Source organism: Amblyraja radiata, chromosome 28 (genome assembly GCF_010909765.2).
Source record: "Amblyraja radiata isolate CabotCenter1 chromosome 28, sAmbRad1.1.pri, whole genome shotgun sequence".
Classification (NCBI taxonomy): Eukaryota; Metazoa; Chordata; class Chondrichthyes; order Rajiformes; family Rajidae; genus Amblyraja; species Amblyraja radiata.
The window spans coordinates 10,611,727-10,626,310 of record NC_045983.1 but is presented as its reverse complement, the minus strand read 5'-3'; the positions used below and the strand labels follow the sequence as shown (position 1 = coordinate 10,626,310).

Here is a 14,584-nt window from a genome sequence, read left to right as displayed (position 1 = left end):
GTTAGCAGCCAGATTGGGCTCCAGTTCCCCAATCAGGCTTCAGTAGTGGCTGGGTCAATAGATCAACAATCCAGAGACATGGACCAATGCTATTTTGGACACAAAGGATTTGAATACTACAGAACCTGGGCCATATAAAAGGCTTCTGGATAGGTACATTGATATGTGGAGAGTGGAGGAATATGGATCATGTGTAGGCAGAGATTAGTTTAACTTGGTATTATGTTTGGTCCAGACATTGTGGTCCGAAGAGCCTGTTCCTGTGCTGTACTATTCTATATATATATATATTTCAGCTATTTATTCTGGATTATAAAACAATGGTATATATTAATACATTATTGTAAAAATATTAACAATTTTTGTGAAGGGCCTATAGGTTAACCAAAAGATTTAATCCACATTTCCACATACATTAGCTGGACCAGAATTTGAACACAAAATCCCCATACAAACATTGATCTGTTCTCATAGGTCTGATGTGGAGATGCGAGGGACAGTGTCCATGTGATGGGTTGAGTCCAGAGGAGAGTTGGAGATTTGGGTGCTCTAACACACTAAAATGTTGGACTTGAATAAAAGCAATTGGGACTTTGAGTAACTTTGCTATCAGAGATAGATGATATCTTCATACTCAGTCACTGATACAACTCAACCTGCTGACAAGGGTGAAGAGATAAGGTTCTGCACAATCGCTGCGTGCTGTAGGCTGACTCAGCGGCCTGTTGTCAGGTCCCTCTGTGAATGATTGATGAATAATACTCTGTACTGCAGGCCGGGTTAGACCAAGAGATCTGTTCCATCTGTTCCCCATGGCCTGTCAGTAATTATTAATGTGGTGTGGAAATATTATATGCCTGGTGGGGGAGGGTGGCAAATACACTCGACTTGCATTTCATGACCTCAGGATGCCCCAGAGTGTGTTGAAGTGTTTATTTGAAATGTAGTCAATATTACAATGGATGGAATGTAGAAGTCAGTTTACACAACATAAGCTGCCACAAGGAACAATATGATATAAGCCAGGCAATCTGTTTCTGTCACATTGTTTGAGGGATAACGACTAGATGTGACAAAAGGATAACTCCCCTATTCTTCAGGGTATTTTGCCAAACCAACATCCTGTGATGTTTGACAGGTCTCAGTTTAAAGCCTCACATGTGAGGCAGCACCTATGGCGAAACAGCACGGCCCCTCACCACTTTTTTGGGGCGTAAGTCCCTTGAGTGGGTTAGAATCCAAAATGACTTGGAGGCAAGTGTTCTGCCCACTTAACTACTGCAGGTCAGGTTATTTTCCTGGTTTTTATTTGCAGAACTGTCAGTTTTATGCTCCCTTTTTCTGCCCTTGAAAAGCTTTTGTGTGAAGAAGTGTGTCATCCGGCCAGTGAAGTCAGGCTGTAACATTCACCTCTTGATAGCTGTAGTGTAACCGCAGCTGGCCTGGCATCGCAATTGTCTGGCACTGACTTCCCGTTAAATCTTCCACAATTTAAAAAATATATTTATTTGCTCGTGGATTGTGCACATTGCTGACTTGACAGAGAGTTGAATGGTTTAACCCTTATGCTTTTCCAGAGTTTGACTCAACGAAGCTAGCCCGAATGGTGTTCATCAAGCTCCACATGGTCTGCTGCAGCTGGGTGAAGGACTTGCCTTTAACAAGAAGATCACATCCCTATTTCGAAACATCAATTCATGCCATCAAAAACATGCGCAGGAAAATGGAGGATAAACATGTTTGCCTGCCTGATTTCAATACTCTCTTTAATCTAGAGGTAGGTAGATATAGGCTGACATAACATGATATGAACTTTTCTTAGCCTATCCCTACATTGTTGGCCTTTTAAACTTCAATTGACTCCTCCGGGCTCCTTAGAAACTACAAACATCAACCATCCATTTTATTAGTTGCTTGAAATTTCTTAAATTTCCATTCATCTATTCTTTAAAAGATAGTTTATTTCTATCTGATGGGTTTATGAGGAGATCTCTTGGTATCTCTTTCTCCCCTTAAGATTTGTTGAACACATTTCAATGTATTTTATTCTCTTACTCTAACACCTCTGTCGAAGCCAAGGTGATACTCTGGGGTCTTGCACCAAGGCCACAAGTACCCATGGACCTGTCTCCCATTCATCCTATGCTAGGCGGAGTAGTGAGAAATCTGATTGCAGAGTGCATCAGGTTTAAGTCCCATCCAACAGCTGGAAGCTGAAATCATTGACTATCAGGCCAAGGATTGAAATGGGACTTTCTTGTCCATGTGACTTGGTCCGGCTTTACCTGATGCATACTTTCACCTCCTGCACTTGCTTTCTTGGTTCAATTTTAAATACATTTGTAAAAACCTTTTCCAGACATACTACTAGAAACCCAAAGAGAGAGAATCTCTCTGTACCCACGAGCAGAGTCCACAGGGCACAATCTCAGAAAAAAATGAATTAATGCAGCAGTGATTTAAAGACACTTGCATTTCAGCAGTGTTTCACCAACTCAAGAAGTCCCAATGCATTTTACAGCAGCTGAGTAGTCATTGCTGTAATGTAGGAAATGCAGCAGCCATTTGTACGCAGAAAGCTGCCAATAAGTGAAATGATAACCATATCATCTGGTTTTAACTTTTGAAAGAATGGTGTTGGCCAGGACACAAGAGAACACTCCCTTGAATTATTTCAAAAGCTTCATTAGATCACTTCTACCCATCAGGGTAGACAAACAGGACCTTGTTTAGCATTTCATGGGAAAGATGGCATTTCCACGAATGTTGCACTCCCTCAATCTGCTACTGGGAGGTTAACTTAGGATTTAAGGCTGAAGGCCACAACTGATCCTCAATTGACACATCCTTCATCAAGATGAGCTGCCATTTGAGTCTAGGCAACACTTCAAATCAGAGTGTGTCCTGCGAATAGGCAATGAATCTGGTGTTGCTTAGAAAGATGTGGCTGTAAAAGCTGTCATATACAATTATTTAATTAAACAGCTGCCTTGTCTTTCTGTATCTGAATAGTTAGCATTTGTTGAGGGAGGATAAGGCAAAAATGAAAGTAAATGAGAGATGAAGGCAAGGTTGGGATTGGAAAGATGGTGGGAAACAGATTGACAAAGGCTAAGAAGAAGGGTGTAAGAAAATTAGGCATGGAAGTTGGTGGGGAGGCTTAAGTATAATTGAGTGGAAGTGAGGCAGCAAGTCAGTGAGAGGACAAGAAAGGGGGAAATAAGAAAATTAAAGCTGAGTAGAAATGGTGGGGGGGGGGGAGGAGAAAAGACAATAAGAGGCAGATGACCAATAAATGGCAAATTAAAAGAAGGTATGAGAGTGGTGAGGGGATGAGGAAGAGAAAATAGTGATCATTGGAAGCAGGAATTCAAATGAGTCTGCTTTTGGAGAAGAAATTTATATAGGAAAATTGTATGCATGTAATGTACCTCTGATGCCCATTATTCCTTTGTTGTTTGTGGATTGAATGCGATCCAAAGTGTTCCCCATTTACAAAGCAGGCTGGCTACTCCTCAGGAACTCTTAGCTACAAATTACTTTAGTAATGCAGCGAGGTGTTGCACTTTGGGAGGTCATATGTAAGGGGAAAGTATAGAGTTAATGGCAAGATCCTTAACAACATTGATGTATGGAGGGATCTTGAGATCCAAATCCATAGCTCCCTGAAAGTGGTAACACAAGTAGCTAGAGTGGTTTTTTGGAGGCATTTAGTTAGGCAGATGGATATGCAGTGAATGGAGGGATATGGATCACAAGCAGGCAAAGGAGATTAGTTTAACTAGGCATCATTGACGACACAGACATTGTGGGTCAAAGGGCCAGTTCCTGTGCTGTATTGTTCTATGTCAACATCATCTTTGTTTCTCTGCCTATCTGTAACTTTTTCTCCCAACAGGACCAGGAAGAACAATCATTTTTTGCTGTGTTTGATGGACATGGAGGGGTGGACGCTGCAATTTATGCCTCCATCCACCTTCATGTGAACCTGGCCCGTCAGGAAATCTTCCAGCATGACCCTGCTGAGGCCTTGTGTCGTGCCTTTCGTCTCACGGACGAACGATTTGTCCAGAAGGCTGCCAGAGAGGTTTGTGATCAACATCTGAAGAAACCTCGCACTGAATGTGCCCAAGAGGGCTGTCTCTCACTTGGATATGATTTCTGTCCCACATGGAAGGCCATTTGTTACCACTGTTCTGCCTGAATCAACATCTCACTGAGTGAGGTGGTAACTAGAAGATGTTGCCATGCATGTGATGGATTGGTGCAATTAGACAATGAAATGGGCTGCCAATGTAATCTGAGTACAGTGTTTACCACCAAGTGATTCTGAGCAACTCTGCTGGGCCAAATAAGTTATTTGGCCTTTACTATCTCTTTGGGAAGGCTATCCAATCTCCCACCATCCTGTTTTTAACCTAATCAAGTTAAATGTCCAAAAAACACTTAAAAGATGGAACCAATGGAGTCAGATTTTGTTTACCTATTTGGGCACCTTACATACCTTGCCACCCCTCTTTGTTGAGAAATGCGCCTCATCTTTTCTGACTCTTGTGCCAGTTATTACCTATTGACCACTCTTGATTTAATCCTGCACAGACTAATGCCAACCTCTGCTCTCCCCTTGAGTTCCCGATGATACCTCCAGCCACTCACTCACCAGCGCATAAGCAGCTGCAAGCAGAAAGTGAGAAATGTTTATAATTGTGAGTGGCGAGTAAGGGGGTCACAAATGTATCCCCAATTTCTCTAATTCTTCCACCTACCTCTATGATACCACCAAAAATGGGGAAGAGATTTCAGGAAATGTCCACCAAAGAACCATCACAGTGATCACCACCTGTGCTATGCAGCATCACACTCCATGCAGTACAACAGGATATTTGAGTATGATGTGAAGGGGTGAAGGGCAGACAGCCTAAATTGTAAAGTGATCCTCCTCCACCTGATGAATCAGACTAGGATAAATTTGTGGAGAATCTCACATGTCCTGGTCAGGAAGCTCTGAGCAGGGAGGGGTCAAGCGGGTGTACGGAAATGTTGATAACCTTGATGATAACCTATAGTTTCATTCGGATTCCCTCAGAACATGCGATGTGGCTCAACTGGAGTGGTGACCTTTTTGCGGGGCAACATGCTGCACATAGCCTGGCTTGGGGACTCCCAGGTAATGCTGGTCCGAAGAGGCCAGGTCGTGGAACTGATGAAACCACACAAACCTGATCGAGAGGTAATTGGGGCACAGTGACAGCATGTCGAATTTTCTTGACACAAATGTGCACTTTTGATGATGGGGATTGTACATGGCTTTATGGACTGGAAATTGCCTCAGACTCTCCCTCACAACTCTTCTGCTAAGGGAAATATATCCTGCTTTCCCTTAGGTCAATCATAATTTTATACATTGTCCCTCAATCTTCTCTGTCCTAAAGAAAACAGACTTAACCTATCAAGTCTGAAGACGGGTTTCAACCCGAAACATCACCTATTCTTTTTCTCCAGAGATGCTGCCTGGTCTGCTGAGTTACACCAGTTTTTTGTGTCTAGCTCAACCTATCCAACCTTTCCTAGCCATAAATTTTCAGCCCTTGTTTTTTTTCTCTTCTGCACTCTCACTAGAAAAGACCAAGACCAACATGTATTAGCTTTGTAACCATCTATTTTTAAACTTCTAGGATACATGTAATCAGATCCAGAGGAATAACTGTACTTAAATAAACATCCTTGTCACTTGCCGTAAGGGTGCTCAAGCTTACAAACACAATTAAGAACAAGGAGGAAGATTAGGCCACTTGATACCTCATTTAATAAGTACATCGCTGATCTGATTGTAAGCTCAACATTTCCATGTTACCGTTTTATCTGCTGCTTTTCAAGAATCTTAAGTTTGCCTTAAAGAAAATCAAATACTCAACTTCCACTGCCTTTTAAGGAAGCGTTCCAAAGGATTGCGATCCACTTGAGAGAAAAATAATTCACCCCAACTCTGTCATACATGGACAACTCTTGTTTTTAAAATAGTGGCCTTTTGTTCTAGATTTTTCCTGTAAAAGAGATTATTATCTATGTATTCATCCTGTCAAGAGAATCTTCAATGATACTGCAGATACTGGTATATTGAGCAGGAAAAAAAATTGTTGCAGGAGCTGAGTAGGCCAGGCAGCGTCTGTGGAGGAAGATGAATAGATTGCGTTTCAGGTCAGGACCTTTCTTCAATCTGAGGAAGGGTACTGGCCTGAAATATTGTCTCTCCATTTCACTCCATGGATGATGCCAGACTTGTTAAGAAATTAAGGTCTTATTTGTCTTAATCATGTGACTTCCCATTCTGCTAAAATCCATACAGATACAAAAGGTTCACACAAAGGGTGGTTGGTGGGAACAAGCTGCCAGAGGAGCGGCTGGTACTATCCCAATGTTTAAGAACAGTTAGACAGGTACATGGATGGGACAGATTTGGAGGGATATGGACCAAATGAGGGCAGGTGGGACTAGTGTAGCTGGGACGCTGGTCAGTCTGCACAAGTTAGGCTGAAGGGTCTGTTTCCACGCTGTATCACTCCATGACTCTATGACAAGCCTAGCATACCCATCCTTTCTCTGTAAGATAATCCATCCATTCCTATTATTAGTCTAGTGAGCTTCTCTGAGCTTTGAACACATAAACATTAAGAATGATATTATACATAGTACTCATAGTGATCCCTTTCTAACTGAAACATAATCTCTCTATTTCTGTATTCAATTTTATTAGTAATAAATAATAACTTTGCCTTTTTACATACTTTGCAATCTTTAATAATTTGTTTTGATGTTGGTTTCTAATTTATTCATTTTTTTCTTTATTCTCCCACCATCAATTTCTTGCCAACCTTTTCAAAGTCCTTGCAGATTCTAGGTTTCCTGTTCATTTTTCAACATTATCGGCTTCTTTCTTGAATATAACTTTAACTTCTCTTGTTAGTCCCAGTAAGACCTTTGTTTTTGTCTTTGTTTAATTTGTGTTTGTTAAAAGTTGTTAATAATTTAATTCAATGTGTGCCATCATTGAATCAGGTTTCCCAGTCCATCTTAGTTCATTCTGTCCTCATAATAACATTGCTTATTTGGTAGGTTCAGATTAAAGTTCCCAGTTTCAAAATTATTTCAATTCCCTTTCAACTTCTTTATAAAGCTCATATGATGACTCTTACCCAGAAGCTATTTTACTGTAAGGTTATTAAATAACTGTTTCATGGCACAATATTAAACCTGTTGTCTGTATGGTTCCTCCACATACTGAACTGGAAAACTATTTTGAATATATTCCATTAAATCATTCTCCACAGCAATACTGCAATTTGCTTTGTCCTGGATGATTGTATTACCCATGTTCCATGTACCTCTACTGTAGTTGTCCGATTTATACTCAACTCAAGAATTAGGAGACTGCTTCTGCACCTTGATTTTTCCAGGCTAAGTGCTTCTCTCTACTTTCTTTATCCTGCTTTATGCCCAGGAATATCCTCCCAATCTGCCGAACTCTTCTAAAAGCCAAGTATAGAAAGAAGGAACTGCAGATGCTAATTTACAAAAAAATACACAAATTACCAGTGTAACTCAGCATGTGATGCTGCCTGACCCGCTGAGTTACTTGGTGTCTTTTCTTCTAAAAGCCATCTTTCTTAACCTTTTTAATTCACACCATTAATCATTGTGCAACTATGACTCCAAATTCTTGCTTAGCTGTGAATGTTTTGTGCATACAGTTATCATGACTTTAGCTTTGACTCATTTCCCTGATGTCACCAGTCATTATGCCCAGGACTTTTGGTAAGTTTTCTGTCACATCCTGATTGACTATTACTTCTACCCAGGTCACTTCCCTGCTTTATAACATTGAAACATTGAATCTGAGGTTACTCTTTCCTAAAATCGGATCAAACCCAATCCACCACACTATTCATTCAGTTATCCAAGACACAGGTCTGAATTTAGTTTAGAAATACAGCATAGAAACAGGCCCTAGTTCTACATTATTCTACTTTCTCATCCACTCCCAGCACACTAGGGGTACTTTACAGAGGCCAATTCACCTACAAACCAGCATGTCTATGGGATATGGGAAGAAACCAAAGGACTCCCACACAGTTACAGGGAGAACATGCAAACTCTACATGGCCGAAACTGGTGGCCGATTAGGAAAAGGGGAGATGCAACGAGACCTGGGTGTCACCAGTCATTGAAAGTAGGAATGCAGGTGCAGCAGGCAGTGAAGAAAGCAAATGGTATGTTAGCATTCATAGCAAAAGGATTTGAGTATAAGAGCAGGGAGGTTCTACTGCAGTTGTACAGGGTCTTGGTGAGACCACACCTGGAGTATTGCGTACAGTTTTGGTCTCCTAATCTGAGGAAAGACATTCTTGCCATAGAGGGAGTACAGAGAAGGTTCACCAGACTGATTCCTGCGATGGCAGGACTTTCATATGAGGAAAGACTGGATAGACTCAGCTTGTACACGTTGGAATTCAGAAGACTGAGGGGGGATCTTATAGAAACTTACAAAATTCTTAAGGGATTGGACAGGCTAGATGCAGGAAGATTATTCCCGATGTTGGGGAAGTCCAGAACTAGGGGTCACAGTTTAAGGATAAGAGGGAAGACTTTTAGGACCGAGATGAGGAAATCATTTTTTACACAGAGAGTGGTGAATCTGTGGAATTCTCTGCCACAGAAGGTAGTTGAGGCCAGTTCATTGGCTATATTTAAGAGGGAGTTAGATGTGGCCCTTGTGGCTAAAGGGATCAGGGGGTATGGAGAGAAGGCAGGGATGGGATACTGAGTTGGATGATCAGCCATGATCATATCAAATGGCGGTGCAGGCTCGAAGGGCCGAATGGCCTACTCCTGCACCTATTTTCTATGTTTCTATGTTACGTAGGCAGCACCTGAGCTGAGGTTCGAACTCGGGTCTCTGTCGCAGTGAGGCAGCAGCTCTACTAGCTGCACCACCATGTGCCAAATTCAGTGTAGATCTTTCCCCTGAATCAATACCCTACCATCCACTGCACTCATCTAGTTAGATCCTGCTGCGCCACTTTGGTACTGTAACAATCCAGAAATTATTCACTGTGATCCTCTGCACTATTTGGACGTGCTCCTCAACCTCTCACAGCAGAATCTCATTACTATTTTTTATCTGCGACACTGATTCTTGGGTGAACCAAGCAATTGGATCACTTCCATCTCTGCTCCCACTCATCCCCCTATATCGCCAACTTCAAGGTCTTGTAACAGTGTCGCAACAGTTTTCCAACTCTTCCTTTTTTTTGTTCCTTCAGGATGAAAAGCAGAGGATCGAGGCACTCGGAGGCTGCGTGGTCTGGTTCGGGGCCTGGAGAGTTAATGGAAGCCTTTCCGTCTCCAGAGCGATCGGTGAGGTTTTTTAAATTTGGAAACTGATTTTCAGCATTTCCTGTTGTCCACCCACACTTCATAGCGACACCCAGAGATACGCAGAATCTCCTGCTGCTAAGAATGTGCAGGCCATTTTGTTCAACTGATCTATGCTATATAGGATAAGCTTCCCACTCCCTTTCACACCATCAACATATTTTCCTAATTCCTTTCCATCTCGTTCCCCCTTTCAAGTGATCTCTTCTATTTGCCTCAACCACCACATATAGGAGCAAGTTCCACCTTTTCACCACTCTCTGGATGGAAAATTACACCTGAATTATGCATTACATTTTTTATTGATTCCCATGTCCTGAGCTCAGCCACGTGGAGATATCTTCTCCATGCCCAACCCAATCAAATTGCTTCAGGATCTTAAACCAGGTGACTCCTCATCTTTGTCAGTCAGTCCCGATTTTAATCTTTTCTTCACTATCTCCAACATTTTTGACAGAGACAAGAACTGTGCCAATCACTCTGAATGTGACCTGGTGAATGGATACTGTGGATTATCCAAGCTTCCTGTTGGTTCGAGGGTGGCGGGTATATAGAACGAGCTGCCAGAGGAGGTAGTTGAGGCAGGTACTATAACAACATTTAAAAGCCACTTAGACAGGTACATGGATGGGAAATGTTCAGAAGGATATGGGCCAAACGCAGGAAAATGGGCTTAGTAAGGGCACCTTGACAAGTGTGGACATGTTGAGCCAAAGGGCCTGTTTCCATGCTGTATGACTCTGATCCAAATTTATTGTAATTTCCAAGTTTATGGTTTTAACCAGGACATACATGCAATCATTGGAATGCAGGCGACATACCAATTAAGTGGTTGAAAACAATAGGACTCCCAAATAGACATTAATTTCTGGGCACCAATCACTACCACTAATATGTCCTCCTAATATTGATAACGATTCAAGGCAGATTTCTCCACCAGTATTTTCAGTGGTGACCTCCCTCCCCTAACTAACTATAGAAACAGTGGGAGAGCAAGCATCACTTGTAATCATGGTTGGTTTTGTAGAGCTTGTGCATTACTATATTGGCAGCTTTGGTCTTCTGAGATTACTCATTCCAAGTCCAGAGACTTGAGCCAACAGTCCAGGCTAACACTCCAGTACTGAAAGAAGGCTTTAAGGTGAGACATTGCACCACGCCGTTGTCTGCATGTTCAAGTGTATGTAAAAGGCATAAGAGCACCAGCACAAGAGCTCTGCCCAGCTTTATCTCTGAATGTTTGCCAAAAGCAATAGATTATCTGTTCATTGTGGAAACTTGTTGCTCTCAAATTGGCATTGTCTTTCCTACAATTAACATGTCAGGAATGTTCTTTGAAGTGCTTTGGGATGGTGTGCAGTAATGAAAGGTGTTCTCTATAATGCCTGGCCCTTATCTGTCTCAGTCGGACGGATGCTGTGCTGTGTGGTTGTTTCTGACCCTCTTGTTGCTGATATTAATGGGACAGTAATGCAGGTTGTTCCCACGATCTCTGCTTTCACTAACCCACCACTCTTTGATTGCTTCAGGGGATGCTGAACACAAACCATACATCTGCGGTGAAGCAGACAGTGACACGCTCATGCTGGACGGGACCGAGGACTATCTCATCCTCGCCTGTGACGGCTTCTACGATACCATGGAACCGGAGGAAGCAGTCAAGGTGGTGGCCGACCACCTTAAGGAGAACAACGGTGATAGTAGCATGGTGGCGCACAAGTTGGTGGCATCCGCACGAGACGCTGGTTCCAGCGACAACATCACCGTCATCGTGGTCTTCCTGCGGGACCTGAACGCGCCGCTGGAAGAGGAGGAGGCCAACGGAGACTCAAAGTGGTCAGGCAACTCTTTTGACGGGGCACAGGGCGATGGCAGGGGCGATATAGAGAATGAAGGTGACTTCCAAGGACCTCGGACCCAGCCTCACTATGGGACTGGCTCAGAGCTCGCCCAAGATACTCGCGAGGATTCGCTCACCGACAGAACTAGTCTGACTTTAGGCCCTCGGGTCATCCACCTTTGCGACCAAGGTTCGCAGGGTCATCAAGCGCTGGCGGCCAGTGCCAAGGACTCCCCTCCGCCACAATGCAGACCGAAGAGGGCTGATCCGCCCAGCGTGGAACTGCCGTTCTCAACCTTGCAGGAACGAGGGGATTTTGAGCTGGACAAGGTCCAGCCTTGGAAACCTTCGCTGGCCGGCCAGAGCAAAAGCTGGAGCAGCAGGGCAGAGAGGCCGGCTCCCCTCTGTCCCGCCGCCCAGGATAATCCCACCGCGGTCCACAGAGTCTCCTGCGCAGTGAATCCGCAAGGACAACAATCAACCCCACCGCCACAGCACGGCGCATCCCTCCTCACACAGAGACACAGCAGCAAAACCAGCGCCGGGCCAAGCAGTCGGAATCACAGGGGGGCAACTCACTTGGAATCACGGCAGAAAAAAGTGGGCAGTATATGTCACTTGGGCTGGTCTGGCGTCAGCTGGCACCAGCAGTTGGCAACTAGTTTACGTGGCGTCTGTCTACTGCAACAGTAAATAATTAATGTAGTTCCACCATTACTAGACCAACACCCCTGCCCCCTTTCCCAGGCTTTTTTTCCACTAGATTACTTACATTTCAAATGAATAGTCAGCACGCTGTTTTATATTCCAGCCTAAGAGTAATTTAGCCACATCACCCATATGAGAGTCTAATCTGTTTTCCCCCCAAAACAGAGCTGGCTTCACCATGGTGCCTTTTGTGACTGAGGACACCTCACTGATATTGACCAGGGGTATGAGCAGACCTGGGTCAGAATGTGAAGTAGAGGATATTTATGTAGAGTCCTCATTCACATCAGGCAAGAGGTTCCCTTTGCACTCTTGGATGGGGATCAACCCTAGCCATGCTGACCATTTGTAAGCCACAATTTGACCTGTTGGTCAGATACCACATGCTGGGCCACCTCAGTGGACAGCTGAGAACCAGCCTCATTGGTGTTGGACTGGAGTCACATTTAGGTCATTTGACATGTTTTATTCCTTAAAGGAAACAATAAAATAGTTTTTTGTGGCAGCAATGGTCACCTTCACACATTTATTTCCTATGAAATGATTGCAAATTCTCAAATTGCCCAAGATGCGATTAGAACTATTACTGTGGATTATTGGTCTGGCAATAACTACAATAGACATTACTCAGTCTTTAATATCTTTCTCCCACCCGAATCTAGTGTTCAGTTTCATTTTACTATGGACTATCTCCAGCTGGTCTGGCGAGTGACTCTCATGTGACTATCCCCCACTCCCCAGAACTGGGCAATCGCCAGGAAACAACTGGAAGGTCAAAGAGACCTTTGCTCAGATATTCACTTCTAAAATGTAGTCAGTCAAAAAAACTGGCCTGAGGGAAAAGATCCAATTGTGAAAGGGGAAGTGAAGTGGTGAGTTAGTGTGGCAGTGAATCTTTCTGAAACTGTGGAGCTCAAAGAAGTACAGTAATCATGACGCTGTTAGCATTCAATAGTGAAAAGTATTTAAATGTCTCTTGCTGTAGATTTCATTTGAAACTAATCAAATCCATTTTCAAACTAATTATTCTCACATCTATAAAAGCTTTCCCTCAAGGATCCTGTAATAGTTACACATTGAATAGTTGTTCTTTAATATACAGTAATAAACTAGTCTTCTGATCAGGTCAATTCACACCAAATATCAATAGTAGCAACCCCATGAAAGCAATGAGTTCACTGTAATAGTTAAAATTTATCATGTATCTCCTCAATAAACTAAAAGTAATTCTGTAACATGTATGATGCATTAGTAGTTCTGATCTGAGTATATACCTGTACTGGTACCTGTACCAGTCTGATTATTAACTGTGCTAATACACTGTTCATATGCAATGGAACATGTGCCACTTTCTGTAGCAGCCCAACTGTGATCAATGTACCAGCACTGGCAGCGAGGTCTCACAATATAATTTCACCTGTATTGGTAACCTTTAGTAATCCAGCCATTCAACTGAGCTATGTCTAACTGTGCATCTATCTGGCATTTGTGGTCTGACTGTAGTCCACTACAGCATTGATACTTACAACAGTCTAATGATTTACGTGTACAGGTACTCACAATGGTCTGACACTACCTGTTCGTATTCCTGTGCTGGTACCTGTAGCAGTCTGATTACAGAAGTATCTGCAGGTACTGACTGTACACCTATAGCAGCTCAACTGTACTGCTCTAACTGCATATCTGTTCAGGTACTTGTCATTCTACAGGGACTAATCATACTTGTATCAGTTTCACTGCATACCTGCATTTGAACCTGTGGCAGTTTGACTGTGCTACTTCAAATGCAGCTTTCCCTGTAGCTGTGGAGGTACTGACTACACTTATAGCAGCTTGATAGTACAGTTCATGTGTACTAGTTCCACACTTTAGAGCAATCTCGTTTTGTAAAACGCCGTGTTTAAATTAATGCAGCTGGTTGTAGCAAGTAGTCTTTAACTTGGTTTGAATTTCTGTCCATTTTTTGCTGCTTGCTCAAGTAACAAACTCGGTTCCAATCACTATCAATATTTCATGTTGAGTATCTTGTAATTTTTAAATGGTATTTCTGGTGATTATAATGTAAAAATTATATATATAAAAATAATCATAACTCAACAATTTCAAGAGGTGATAATTGTAATTATCTGTTTAATGCTGTTTTGTCTGTGTACATTTTGTGTTCTCTGTAATATGTGATGTGTATTGAAAATGATGGAGCACTTTGTATTATCAGAAACAAAGTTAACAAGCCTTTAATGATTAAAGGAACTGGACCAGTTTGACGAGCCCTTATTTACTTGCTGGGCTACAATGTTGGTGGGGAGGGATTTTCCACAATGTGCTACCTCTGGTTTTAATATAAAACTGTCACATGAAATTTCAGTCACACAAATAATAACTACTCTTTCATTGGTGCATGGTCCGTAATTTTATGGATAGAAATCTTGTAACACCTTATCCAACGGTCTTGGAAGAACATCGTCACCATTTATAATAACAAGGGACTGCAGATGCCGGTTTATACCAACAATAGACACAAAATGCTGGAGTAACTCAACAAGTCAGGCAGCATCTCTGGAGAAAATGGATATGTGATGTTTTGGGTCAGGCCCCCTCTTCAGA

General features: G+C 42.6%; 1 protein-coding gene across 2 annotated transcripts in view; it reads left to right on the top strand.

Moving 5' to 3' along the window:
* Window positions 1-14,240, top strand: part of ppm1e (protein phosphatase, Mg2+/Mn2+ dependent 1E) — a 91,667-nt gene extending 77,427 nt beyond the window's left edge. For both annotated transcript variants that reach the window (XM_033045761.1, XM_033045762.1), the window contains exons 3-7: window positions 1,578-1,777; window positions 3,899-4,087; window positions 5,087-5,230; window positions 9,321-9,414; window positions 10,962-14,240. In XM_033045761.1, the coding sequence (XP_032901652.1) occupies window positions 1,578-1,777; window positions 3,899-4,087; window positions 5,087-5,230; window positions 9,321-9,414; window positions 10,962-11,965 (1,631 nt within the window). In that variant the 3' untranslated portion in view covers window positions 11,966-14,240. The remainder of the gene's footprint in view (window positions 1-1,577; window positions 1,778-3,898; window positions 4,088-5,086; window positions 5,231-9,320; window positions 9,415-10,961) is intronic.
* The last annotated feature ends 344 nt before the right edge of the window (window positions 14,241-14,584 follow it).